A 12,884-nucleotide genomic window follows, 5' to 3' on the forward strand; every position below is an offset into this window, starting at 1 on the left:
ACCGTTCACAGCACCTGGCCTCCGTGCCTGCCTGGGGGGTCCTGGTGGGGATATGGCACGTGATGAACCCCTATCTCCCTGCTTCCCAGTGCGCCTGCACTCTGACATCGCTGGGGTCCAGGATCATCTCCATGTTCTCCCTGGATGCCCACCCATCAGACCCCACCACTGGGGAAGAGGCCCCGGGCTGGGCCACATGGCAGCACTGGGTCCAACACGTGGCCACCAGACCTGGTACCCACCACTGCAGCAAGTGGTGCCCAGGAGAGTGCTGAGAGCATCCCTGGGATGTGGGACACAGGGGGGTGTGAGTGACACAGGGACACGGACAGGCAGACATGGCCATTCAGCCAACAATATCAACATCGCTGTGGGCAGCCATGTTAGTCACGCACCTCCACATCAGGAGGGTGAGGACACACACATGCACACACATGCACATCCACGCACATATATGTACACATGCTGCATGCTTGCACAAGTGCACAGAAAGGTGCAGGGGGGCTGCAGGGTAGGGATGGGGTGCAGGGGAGGGTTTGGAGGTCAGTGAGGTGGGGATGGGTTGCAGCCGGCGCTGGGTGTCTGGGGGGATGCCTGGAGTCTGGGGGGAGCTTTGGGGAGCTCTGGGGGTCCCCAAGCTACACGGGGGGCAAATGTCCCAGAAGACTGTGGGGCTCCAGGAGGCCCCAGAGTAGGCAAGGAGGGACACCGGGAGTGTGCGGTGGGGTCCCGGTGGGATCCCGGCTCCGGGGGTGCTACTGGAGATTCCAGCAGGTCTCAGGGGATTCCTGGCGTCCCGGCAGTGAGGAGGCCGTCGCCGCTCGCCCCCAGGGGGCGCTGTGCGAGAGGCAGAGCCGGGGCCAGAGTTGCCAGGGCGACGGGAGGGGGCGGGCCACTTCCCGTTGCCATGGGGACGGAAGGCGGAGCGCAGCAGGGCCGGCCCCGCCTGCAGGGAGGGAGGGAAGGGTTGAGGCGGCTGCGGTGGCGCATGCGCGGTCGGCCCGAGCGGTCCCGGCCCGGTCTCGGCGAGCCCGGCGCGGAGCGGAGGCGGCGGAGCGGCGGCCGGAGCGGCCGCTGCCCGAGCGCGGTGAGTGCGGGCGCGGAGGGACCGGGAGGGACCGGGTCGCTCCTCGCCGGGCCGCCGCCATCTCCCGCATCCCGGCACCGGCTAGCGCCGCCCCCCGGGGCCGGGCGGAGGGGCCGCTGAGGCCTCCATGGATGGAGCGGTAGGGAGGGGGTGTCCGTCCGGTGCCCCCGGGGATGGAGCGGCCTTGAACGGGGTGGGGGTAGCCGGGGATAGAGCGAATGGGGCCGGGGCTGGAGATGCGAGGCCGCGGCCCGGGGTCCGCCGTGCTGGTGGCGGCGGGGTCCGGCCTGACTCAGCGGCGGCCGCAGGGCCGTGGCCCCGGTACGGTACGGCACGGCACGGCACGGTACGGTATGGTATGGCACGCCGGGAGCTGTAGTCCCGGCGCGGGCGCCACCCCCCGTTACCGGGCATCACCTGGGAGAGCCCCGGGTCCCGCGGTGCCCCCGTTACAGGGTTTTGCCTGGTCAGGCAGGGCCGGTGCTGCCTGCCCGGTGCCATGGGCAGCAGGTGCCATTGCCGGTACCAGATGAGCAGGCAGAGCCGGTGCAGGACTGTCTCGGCCAGAGTGGTACAGGCTGACGGGTGGCTGTCACGGTGACCTGCCAAAGCGTGATGCGCTCTTGTCCCTTGTTCTTATGGCAGCACAGTGGTGGTGGCCTTGGCATGGTGGCTGTAGCCTCAGAGCCTTTGGCGGCAGGACAGCATCGCAAGCTTCAAATGGTGCCTTCTCTGGCACGTGTTGAGTGGGGTGATGATGCCCTTCCCGGTGCTCCCTGTGCTGTTTCTTGCCAATGAGCTTCATGCCATACAGGGAAGAGCAGGTCCCTGAAGCCATGGTGCAGAGGCACAATCCCAACTCCCCAGTGCCACCCCGAGACACCCCACTGTGACTGTCACTGGGCTGGGGCATTGCATGCCACTGTGGCATGTCCCCACCATCACCCAGGTGTGGGGACGTGGTGGGGGACAGCACACCCATGGCATGCCAGTGCATCTGGGGCACGTGGGGCATCTCCAGGGGCTGCCACGGCATAGGACTGCTGGCACGGGTGTCCCCTGCCCCATTGTGGGGTGCTGGCAAGTGGCTCTCCCTGCACCAGCTCCAACAACCCGCCTGGTTTGAACCATCAGGAGGCACTCGGCATTAATATTTCAGGGATGCTGCGCAGGATAAGGATGCCGGCGAAGGGGGAGCAGGCGCGGTGGGAGGCGCTGCTGGCAGCTCTGCGCTCTGCACATGCTCCTGCCACTGCTATTTTGAGTTATTTAGGTTAGCAAGAGAGGAGCAGGGGGGGACCAGCGAGGCCAGGGCACCTTGCCTGTGTCCACCGTGTCCCCCTCAGCTGGGCACCGTGGCTGTGCTGAGCAGCACTGATGGGAGCCATGACCTCCCAGCATGAGAGCAGTTGCCTTCCCTCACTACAGGCTGCTGTAGACTTAGGGAACTGGGAAAGGCACTGGAGGATGGACTTGACAAGGAGCTGGACACTGCCTGCACTCAGGCAAACCCATCTGCCACACACAGGCTCCAGCATGGCACAGGGATGCTCTCGTTGGGGTAGGGGGAAGCGGCACTGGGGGAGAATGTCTGCCATGATCAGAGAGCCGGGGCAAATGGACACCCGTGTCAGCACCCACAGAACCCTTCCCACTGCCTGCCAGCTGCCGGATCAGCTGGGCAGCCCCTCAGCGGCTCCATATGGCACACAGCCTCCACTGGGTTGTCTGCCACCCCCCTCCCGTATTTGTCACTTGAGGAGCCACCGGGACAGCTCCCAAAATAGAAGCTGCGAGTCACAGCAGCCCAGCTCGCCCCAGTACGGCGGTTGCTGCCAGGCTGGCTCCCAGGCAGCCAGTGCTAGCACCAAACGTGTCCGGCACAGCCACCGGCCTCATTCTCCTCCCGCTTTGTTTGGCCAGAGCACGCCAGCCCCCGGCCCGGCGAGGGCTGCGGCGTGGGACGCTGGTGCCTGCCGCCGCCTCCCTGGCAGCGTTGGCACAAGGAGCTGGGCTGGACGACCTCTCCGCGCCCCGGCTGCACCAGCAGGACGGGGGCAGCAACACACGCCCAAGTGTTTTGTTCGCCATTGGGCCTTGATTAGGAGCTCTGCGGCCGGACAATTAAAATGCAGCGGTAAGCGTCCCCCCGGCCCCGTCAGTGTGGCTGCAGGCAGCATGGGGCGGGGGGGGCTGCTGTGCACGGCGACCTGAACCCCGCATCTCCCTGCACCGCTGCTGCCCGCAACCTGCCTTCACAGCAGCATCAAGGGCAGGCAGCAGGAGCTGTGCTGTGAGACTAGCCGCTCACTGCTCCCTGGTGACCCGGTGCCAGAACAGTTTCTCTCCCAACAGCTTGGCAGGAATCGGGTCTACATTCTTATCTTAGTTATTCGTTTATCCAAATGGTAGCAGTGAAGACAGGGTGCAAACCGGCCAGGCTGGAGGCTCCCTGCCTTAGGTGTGTCCATCACCTGGCGTCAGGGCTGGGCAGCAGGGCTGGCTCCTGCCCTGGCCGCAGGGCTGGAGCAAGTGTTGGCTTCCCTGTCATTATGCCCGGGTGTGCTCAGCACTGCGGTTGGAGGGCTTTGAAGGCCAATGTGGTGTTTCAGAGGGTGGAAATGAGCTGGGTGGCTCCACGCACCTCAGAAAGCGTCAACGCCAGCTGCGTGGGGATGGACAGGCAGCGCTGTGTGCCAGAGCAGGATCAGAGTTCTCCCTGCCGGGCTCGCACATGTGGTGGCGTGTGCAGGAGTCGGGGTGCGGCTGGTGGCGGCATGCTGGGGAGCACCCGGCACTGTGATGCCTGGATTCATCCTGCTGTGAAATCCACCCCTGCGGCTGCCGGCACGGGCCTTGGCTTGTTGTGGCAAAGGGAAATCTGTGGGTTCTCTGAGGTGCCAGTGATGGGAAGAGTGGTAGGAATGCTGGGGGGAGAGGGGTGAACAACCCCTCAGCCCCTGTGTTCAGTACTGGGGCAAGGTCATGAAGAAGGTGCTGGGCTCAGCCCTCATTTGGGAAGGTTCTGATGAGGCTGGAGGGCTGGTTTGAGGGGTTAACTCATCCCAGCACAGGTGGTGGGTGCTGGGTGAGGGGTGCTGTCAAGTGTGGTGGCTTCCTGTGCCAGGATGGCTCCTGCTGGGGCTATTTGCCTGAGCCACAGTGAGCCCCAGTGTGTTTCCGCATCCCCTCTGCTTCTCAAGGGTCTGCTTCTCAAGGTGCACCAGCTACCCCTGTGTCCCCATGCTGTCCCCAAACCGGGCTCTTCTGGAGCTGGCAGGCGTGGAGCAAGGCTGCCCACCGGGGCTGGGTGCTCTGGGGCATGGCCACAGCACACAACATGTGCCCCATCCATGTTGTATGTCCCACAGCCAAGTGCTGGGGGAGGCAGGAGTGTCACGGGCTGCCGTGTGGGGTGTGGGCACTGTGAATCCCCCCAGGTCAAGCAGGCAAGACCTGGCCCTGTGGCTCATGGTGGTGGCCAGCTCCGGCATCAGCCCTGCTCTGTCTCTGCTGTGCGCACAGGGCGCTGGCAGCTGCTCCCGGCTATTTCGGGAAAGGGTGGTGGTGTGGGGGTGTCATCCGGCCACTGGCTCCTCCCCGGGGTGCGCACGGAGCCCCCCACCTGCCGACCCCCTCCCTGCGCCAGCAGTGGCAAACGCCGCTGCTCTCCTGGCTGCGCCGTGGCGGCCGCACCGCAGTGCGCGTGGCTCTGGCTCCGCGCTGCGCATGACTCAGCTCGGCGCTGCCAGAGGGAGGGGACCCCTGCCCGCACCCCGCGGCATGAGGCTGTTTGGGTGGGTGGCTTTGGTCTTCACCGGCTGCCTGAGAGGGGGACGGTGCTCGTCCCACTATGCTGGGGGTTTGGCAGCTAGTGACCACTGCAGGGGCCTCATTTACAGCTGCTCCTGTGGCTAAAAATACCGGCAGCCCGGCTGCATGCCGGTGGCAGGGCCCTGCAGAGGGCAGGATGGATGTGGGGTGCTGGGTTGTCCTGGACCCAGTGGGGGGATGAGCCAGCTCAGCTGCCAGTGATGGTTCAATCGACCACAGTGTGTGGCTGTGCTAGGGCCAGCATCACCGGTGCTGAGTCATGGCAGTGCTGAGGTTGCGAGTTTGGGGGCTGCAGCCGCTGGAACCTTCCCTCCTTCACAATGGGCACCCAAGGAGGTGGCAGCACCTCACGGGCACGCCACTACTGCACCCACTGCCCTTGTCTGCTGGGGGACAGGGGTCCTGCATCAGGGGATCCCCCACTTGCCGACCCCACATGATCCCCTAGGCTGTGGGAGCAGGAGAGTAGGCCAGGGGGTGAAAGGGGGCTTGCTCCCCCTCCAGAGCCCCCATCTGGCATCTGGGCCTGAGCTCCCCTGGCCAGGGCAAGGGGAAGCGGATTAATGCTGCTGCTGCTGCTGCTGCCGCTGCTGCTGCTGCACGGGGAGGGGGAGGGGTGGGAGGCAGGGAGGAGGGGCAGTGGCTGCAGCGGTGGGGACCCCACCCTCGGGGAGGGGGCAGTGGGGTGGGGGGGACAGTCCCCACACTAAAGCATTTGGCAGGAACCAGCAGGATGGTGTCTTGGCATGTGTGTGTACCCCAGCTCTGAGGCATGGCTCCCCAGCACTCTGCCGTGCTGGGGCTGTGGACATGGGGTCTGTGCTCCCGTGGTGGCTGGGCAGAGCCCTCTGCCATCTGGGGGCAGGTTTGCCAGCAGATGTTGCTCCTCTAAGCCCAGCACTGGTGGACCCCAATCCCAGCCCCAGCAGATTAGGCAGCCACCAGGAGCTGGAGGGGGGCAGAGGGGGTCTAAGCTGCTTATGAACCAGCACCAGCCCCCAAGAGCCCCATGGGCATGCACAGGGACAGAGCTGTGCCCCAGCACGGGGCAGTGCCTACAGCAGTGCCTGCGTCCCCCTGAAACACCTTGCTCGTCATGTCGTGTACCACATCTGTGTCCTATGGTGCATGCTGCTGGGTGATCCGGCTCCCCTGGTGCAGGCAGGGGTGGGGGGGTCCCATGGGTGGCACCATGGCAGCCTGGTCCCATTGTCCACCAGTGCTGGAGCCTGGGTGAGATGGGTGCCCTGGATCCAAGCATGGAGGAAGGCTGGGCTGGTGGTGCACCAGGGTGCTGGCACTGGTCTGACACTTGTCCCTCTGCAGCTGGGGCATGGCCGTCAATGTGTACTCCACATCGGTGACCAGTGAGAACCTGAGCCGCCATGACATGCTCGCCTGGGTCAACGACTCCCTCCAGCTCAACTACACCAAGATCGAGCAGCTCTGCTCAGGTAGGGTGTGGGTCCTGCAGGGGGGGGGGACGGGGATGGACCTGGAGTGAATGGTGGTGGGGTGCCACCAGCCCACACTGACATCGTGATATGGGCCCGGCACAGGGGCTGCATACTGCCAGTTCATGGACATGCTGTTCCCCGGCTGTGTCCACCTGCGGAAGGTGAAGTTCCAAGCCAAGCTGGAGCACGAGTACATTCACAACTTCAAGGTGCTGCAAGCCGCCTTCAAGAAGATGGGAGTGGACAAGGTATGGTCCTGGGGGCTGAGGGAGGCCACGGTGGCTGTGCTGGAGGGCAGCCCCACCAGCCCCTCTGTGTCTGTCCCCCCAGATCATCGCTGTGGAGAGGCTGGTGAAGGGCAAGTTCCAGGACAACTTCGAGTTCATCCAGTGGTTTAAGAAGTTCTTTGACGCCAACTATGACGGGAAGGAGTACAACCCGCTGCTGGCGCGGCAGGGCCAGGACGTCGCGCCCCCCCCAAACCCAGGTGATCACATCTTCAACAAACCCAAGAAACCCATTGGCACTGCAGGTAATGTCTGGGTCCCCCCGGCGAGCCCTGCCCCCTGCCCTCCCGCCCAGCCTCCTGCACCTCACGTGGCTCCAGCCACGGCTGAGTGTTCCCCCGCTCTGTGCCCCCCAGCCCCTGCCTGCGTCCTGCTCTGCTGCCTGTCTGCCTGCGACCGGGGAGGGTGCAGCGGGTCTGCAGGGACACCTGGGGCAGAGGGGATGGCATGCCCTATGGCGTGCTCCATGGAGGGACCTGGGCAGGGGTCCACTGGCTCCGTCTTTCCACTCATAATGGGCCTGGGGGTGGTTTATGTTCCCTGTGCTATGGTGCCCAAGTGCCACTGTGCACCATGGGTCCCATGGGCTTCCTGTGCCAGCCCTACAGGAGCATCTCAAGGGTTGGCTCCCCCATCCATCCCATGGCAAACCCCAGCCAAGCCACAAGCACTCCAATGGGGTGAGATCTGCCAGGGGAAACTGAGGCAGGGAGGAGGCTGAACACAGGACAGCCTGGAGTTGCAGCACAGCCCCAAGCACTCTGCCTGCTCTTGCTGCCTGCTGCTGCTTCCTGGCCCCCAGCCACCCCACTGGCAGCCCCCCCAGGCTGGCACTAACCTGTTGGTCCCTGTGTGCTGTCAAGTCCCCCAGAGGACCTCTCCCACCGGTCCCAAGAACTCCCCGAACCCAGCCCGCCTCAGCAACGTTCCCAGCAACATCCTCCGGAAAAACTCCCCTGCAGCGCGCAATGGGGGCAGCGAAGCCGACGCGCAGATACTGGAGCTCAACCAGCAGGTAGGCAGGGTCCCTGCCTGCACTCCTGCCTGTGCATGGGGGCATCCCAGTGTGGGAGAGAGGGAATGGTGCTGAGCCCCCATGTCAGCAGTGCTGAAGATTCCATCTCTCTCCCTCCTCACAGCTGATGGACCTGAAGCTGACAGTGGACGGGCTGGAGAAGGAGCGGGATTTCTACTTCAGCAAACTGCGGGACATTGAGCTAATTTGCCAGGAGCATGAGAACGAGAACAGCCCCATCATCACTGGCATCGTCAGCGTCCTCTACGCCACAGAGGTGAGGGCCAGGACCCCCAGCCCCTCACCCTGTCCCCTGGGCTTCCTCAGGATGAGACCACCTTCCTTGTAGTGATCTCAGCCTCTCCCCTTGTTCACTCTCTGGGGTTCTGGGGGGGGGGGGGGTTGGGCTTTGCCAAAGTTATCCCCATGCTTATGGTCACCTGTGCCCCACCAGGAGGGCTTTGCCCCGCCAGAGGATGACGAGCTGGAGGAGCAGCAGCCAGAGGAGCAGGATGAGTACTAAACCTGGCACGCTCCTGCGCTGCCCCGCGCCGTTCCCCCACCATAGACATTTGAGGTCTGAGCCTGTGCGCCTCGCCCTGCACTGTCACATGCCACCATCACAGTCTCCGGCAGCTGAGTCCGCAACCTTGGCATCCAGCAGCTCCGGTGGGAAGCCACTGTCTCCATAATAAATAGATGTCCACCCAGCACGGAGCACGGCTGTACCTACGCCGGGGGCTGAGGTGGGGACAGGCTCTGGCTGATCCTCGCTATCCCCTGCCCCATATTTATTTCCGTTGTCTCCTCCAGTGCGGGTGCTGCAGCCACCCCGTTGTCCCCACCTGCCCCCTGCGTGAAGCCAGAAGGAAGGAGCGAGTCCTCGGGGTGTTTTCTCCCCAGAGAGGAGCGTGTGCTGCCTGCGCTCTGCCAGCCTGGGGATGATGGGGTCAGAGACAGTGCCCCTGGGACCACTGCACGGGGTGGGGCTGATGCAGGGAGGACAGAGCTCGGAGGAGGGAGGTGTTGCTTCAGGTTCCTGGCACGATGGAAAAGACACCCCTGACATGGCCACCTGCCTGCTGGTGGCAGTGAGGGGGGGATCCTGGCCCCCACATCAGGACAGGGGGTCATGAGTGGAAGCCGGTTTCCTCTGTGGCATGGGGGTCCCCTCGCTCCCTGAGACCTCCCCGGGTCAGGCTGTGAGTGGCAGCAGTGCCTGCCCTGGCCGTCGTCATCTCCCCATTGCATCGCTTGTCTGGTCCATCACTCCGGTTGCAAAAGCCTGCATCTGTGTTAAGTTTTATTTAAAATAAAGTTGTGTGGTAAAACCTTTGTCCTCCCTGAATTGGGCACTGCGGGAAGGCTCGGGGCTGGGAGGAGCGCGGGTGGCTCTAGCTCCGGGGAGAGGGAACCGGGGAGCACCTGATCGCGGAGAGCCGGGCTTGCGTTTTAGTCCCGTTGCCGAGACAGTAAATGATAGAGACAGCCCGGCCTACGCTGCGTTCTCCGTCATGGAGGTCGGGGAACGCTACCCGGACGCTATTTCCCCCACTACGCTTCCTTTTCTAGCTCCTGTCTGCTTTTGGACCACGTAAAGCCAGGGGAGAGCGCGAACGCAGTCCCCCACTACCACAAATTATGCAGTCGAGTTTCCCGCATTTGGGGAAATCGCAGGGGTCAGCACACCCGGAGTGCAAGGGATGAGCCTCGCCCTGGGAAAACCACCTGCTTGATCATGGTGTCTCCCCTGCCAGGTAAGTATGACTGCCCTTCGCGCACCCACCGCCGCACGCCGCACAACACACACACACCTCACGGACACCGCACGCCGCGCTACCGGAACGCGCCCTGCTCCATTCCACACTCCACCGCTGCCATCGCGCCCTCGCTCAAAGCCCTCGCACGCCCGAGCCCAGGGGATGATTTTGTGTCGCGGCTGTCCCGTGATGCCTCGCGGTGCTCGTTTGCATGGACACGCCCCCTGCCCGCAGGCCCCGCCCGGAACGCGTGTAGGGGGTCCGCCGCCGGCATGGCCCGGCCCCGCGGCAGCGCCATCTAGCGGAGCTGCGGAGCTCAGCCCCGGCAGCCAGCGGAGGCTCCGCCCACCCGCGCACGCCGCGTTGTGAGTGCCGTGACACGGCTCGGGGGTCGGCAGCACGGAGTCCGGCGGTACTGGGCATGGCGGGCCCGGCAGAGCTCGGGCCCAGCAAAGGGCGCAGCCGGGCCGGTGACTGGGGGCTGTGCAGCTGTCCCGACCCCGGATCAAAGCCAAGCTAGGAGAAGCCCCGCGGGAGGGTCGGCTCCTCGCTGTGTGCGTGGGGACAGACGGACACCGGGCGCCCCGCTGCCGGGGGTGGCGGGATCGTGCACGGCCAGGGACGAAATGGGCGAAGCCGCAGTGGCAGCGCCCGGGGAGGAGCCTGGGCGGCGGCTCGTGGCGGCACGGATCGGACACTGCGGGACGGGACCGGGCAGCCCGAGGTTCCCGACGTGGAGAGGCCGGGGGGGGGGGGGGGGTCCTTCCTTCTCTTCCCCTTTTCCCTCCGTTCTCCCGAGCTGTGAATGGTTCGGGCCACGGAGGGGAGGCAGGGGCTCTGCAGATCAGAGACTGAGCCGTCCTGAGCGGAGCCTGGCGCTGGCGGGCGTGGTGCGGGGCGCGTTCAGGTAGCGCGGCGTGCGGTGTCCGTGAGGTGTGTGTGTGTTGTGCGGCGTGCGGCGGTGGGTGCGCGAAGGGCAGTCATACTTACCTGGCAGGGGAGACACCATGATCAAGCAGGTGGTTTTCCCAGGGCGAGGCTCATCCCTTGCACTCCGGGTGTGCTGACCCCTGCGATTTCCCCAAATGCGGGAAACTCGACTGCATAATTTGTGGTAGTGGGGGACTGCGTTCGCGCTCTCCCCTGATGTAACTGGGGCAAAGACAGAGCTGGGGGGGTGTTTACGTGTACTCAGGGATATGTATTCCCCCACACGACTTCTTTTTCTCTAACTTGGGTAGGTATAAATCTGGTTGGTGGGCCACCCGGTGGATGCAGTGGTCATAGTTGAGGTCAAAGGCTCACTGTGCAAGTGGAGCCCAGTGACCAGTGGTGTCCTTAGGGGTCAAGGTGGGGACTGATTCCTGTCAGCGACATGGACAGTGGGTTTGAGTGCACCCTCTTCAAGTTTGCTGGTGACACTAACCTGTGTGGTTCGGTTGATACGCTGGAGGGAAGGAATGCCATCCAGAGGGACCTTGACAAGCTTGTGAGGTGGGCTGATGCCAACCTCGTGAAGTTTAACCATGACAAGTGCAAGGTCCTACACCTGGGTGGGAGCAATCCCAGGCACAGCTACAGGTTGGGCAGAGAAGAGATTCAGAGCAGCCCTGAGGAGAAGGACTCAGGGGTGTTGGTCGATGAGAAAATGAACATGAGCCAGCTTCAGTGTGCGTTCACAGCCCAGAAAGCCAACCGTATCCTGGGCTGCATCAAAAGGAGCGTGACCAGCAGGTCAAAGGAGGTGATCCTGCCTCTCTACTCTGCTCTTGTGAAACCTCACTTGGAGTATTGTGTGCAGTTCTGGTGTCTTCAACATAAAAAGGACATGGAAGTGTTGGAACAAGTCCAGAGGAGGCCACGAGGATGATCAGGGGACTGGAGCACCTCCTGTATGAAGACAGGCTGAGAAAGTTGGGGCTGTTCAGCCTGGAGAAGAGAAGGCTGTGTGGAGACCTCATAGCAGCCTTCCAGTACCTGAAGGGGGTCTACAAGTATACCAGGGTGTGGCAACTGAGGCACACACCCCAGTTGTGGTACAAACAAAATCATTTATTGGGTGAGCTTACAGGTTTCTTATAGACCCCTGCCTAGTGCTTAGTAATTATTAGCATCTGTTAGTTTCTTTTAAGTACCTTTTGCAGCATCATATGCTTTTCTCAACCAGTCACATTATTGTTCACATGCCTTTGCTTGAACAACTTATTTGTTCTCAGATGTATAAGCACATTTCTCTGTTACCACTTTTTGCTACATTATTACTTTCCATTTTCCCTTAAACACACATGCTTTTGTCCCTTCAGTCCACATTGGAGACTTTCATTAGCTCCTGGGAAAGTCCCAGGTACAACATTGATGGCTTGACTTTGCGAACAAAGATTTGGGAAGGGCTTTACCCATGCTTACTACAAGCGCACTGATGACTAAAAAGGCTAATGTGGGACAGGCAAATCCGGTTGGAAATAGCACAGCTAAAGGTCTCCTTGGGTGGTATAGGCAAGGCATGATTCTTTCTACATTGTCTTTTCTCCTCGAGACTAATTCTGCGTGTGTTCTCAAAGGAGACAACAGCGTTATGTATGGTGTGTCTCCAAGTCTCCCGATTGGAGGCCAAGGTGGACCACTGATGGTAGTCCATATGGCCAAGGCTGAGGTATTGCTTCAGGGAGTCCTTATATCTCCTCTTTGGAGCACTTCTCTTGTGGGAGCCGGCGGCAAATTCACCGTAAAACACAGTCTTAGGAAGGCAGTGATCCTCCACCCTGAGACGTGCCCTGCCCAGCACAGCTGCGATTTCAGCAATATGGCCTCAATCCTGGTGACCCCTGCCTGCTCGAGGACAGTAACATTTGACACACAGTCAGTCCAATGGATGTTTAGAATTGTACAGAGGTAGGCTGATGGAAGCATTGGAAGAGTCGCAGGTGATGGCGGTAGATAAGCCATGATTCAGACCCATATAAAAGAGTAGACAGTACAATGACTCTATAGACACTGATCTTTGTACTTTTCTTCAGGTGTTTATTGCACCAGACTCTTTTATGGAGTTTTCGGAAGGCTCTGTATGCCTTTGCTATTCTGTTATCTCTTTGTTGATCATGGCATCCGAGGAAATAATGCTTCCCAGATAGCTGAACTGCTGAACTGATTTAAGCTCTGACTTGCCAATAGTAATGTGGGGATGATGGTAATCTTCTTGTGCTGCAGGTTGGTAGGGAACTACTGTCTTCTTCAAGCTGACTTCCTGCCTGAAAAGCTCAGCTGCCTCCGCAAAGGAAGATGTTAAGCGCTGCAGAGCTGCTTCTGTGTGGGCAACAAGGGCAGCAGCATCAGTAAAAAGCAGTTCATGGACAAGGTGATTTAGGGTCTTAGTGTGGGCCTTCAGTCACCTTAGATTGAATAGGCTCCCATCAGTACGGTATCAAATATAAATGCTGTTTTGTT

The 12,884-nt window shown here is 61.8% G+C and overlaps 1 protein-coding gene and 2 non-coding genes across 5 annotated transcripts; 2 read left to right on the forward strand and 1 right to left on the reverse strand.

Moving 5' to 3' along the window:
- Positions 1-930: 930 nt before the first annotated feature.
- MAPRE3 (microtubule associated protein RP/EB family member 3) lies at positions 931-9,015 on the forward strand. Of its 3 annotated transcripts, none has more exons than XM_061461255.1 (7): positions 931-1,087; positions 6,248-6,375; positions 6,481-6,626; positions 6,709-6,910; positions 7,529-7,680; positions 7,805-7,957; positions 8,135-9,015. In XM_061461255.1, the coding sequence occupies exons 2-7, from the start codon at positions 6,255-6,257 to the stop codon at positions 8,201-8,203; spliced, it is 843 nt and encodes a 280-aa protein (XP_061317239.1). In that variant the 5' UTR covers positions 931-1,087; positions 6,248-6,254; the 3' UTR covers positions 8,204-9,015. The 3 variants fall into 3 exon arrangements, with proteins under 3 accessions (XP_061317239.1, XP_061317238.1, XP_061317240.1); XM_061461254.1 differs by lacking the exon at positions 931-1,087 and adding an exon at positions 3,011-3,224; XM_061461256.1 differs by lacking the exon at positions 931-1,087 and adding an exon at positions 3,011-3,224 and having other exon boundaries at positions 6,709-6,865.
- Positions 9,016-9,281: 266 nt separating this feature from the next.
- Positions 9,282-9,445, reverse strand: LOC133273541 (U1 spliceosomal RNA). Its single transcript, XR_009744882.1, has one exon. It is a non-coding gene; the product is annotated as a U1 spliceosomal RNA (small nuclear RNA).
- Positions 9,446-10,422: 977 nt separating this feature from the next.
- Positions 10,423-10,586, forward strand: LOC133273542 (U1 spliceosomal RNA). Its single transcript, XR_009744883.1, has one exon. It is a non-coding gene; the product is annotated as a U1 spliceosomal RNA (small nuclear RNA).
- The last annotated feature ends 2,298 nt before the right edge of the window (positions 10,587-12,884 follow it).

This window comes from Pezoporus flaviventris, unplaced genomic scaffold, assembly GCF_033815535.1.
Source record: "Pezoporus flaviventris isolate CSIRO_AGI_PZ_B2104156 unplaced genomic scaffold, CSIRO_AGI_Pfla_v1 ptg000031l, whole genome shotgun sequence".
NCBI classification, from domain to species: domain Eukaryota; kingdom Metazoa; phylum Chordata; class Aves; order Psittaciformes; family Psittacidae; genus Pezoporus; species Pezoporus flaviventris.

Excerpts from the sequence above, each read along its gene's own strand:
- MAPRE3 (XM_061461254.1), top strand. Across the intron at positions 6,627-6,708 it reads AGAAGATGGGAGTGGACAAG|ATCATCGCTGTGGAGAGGCT; the intron begins GTATGGTCCTGG and ends CTGTCCCCCCAG. Across the intron at positions 7,958-8,134 it reads GCGTCCTCTACGCCACAGAG|GAGGGCTTTGCCCCGCCAGA; the intron begins GTGAGGGCCAGG and ends GTGCCCCACCAG.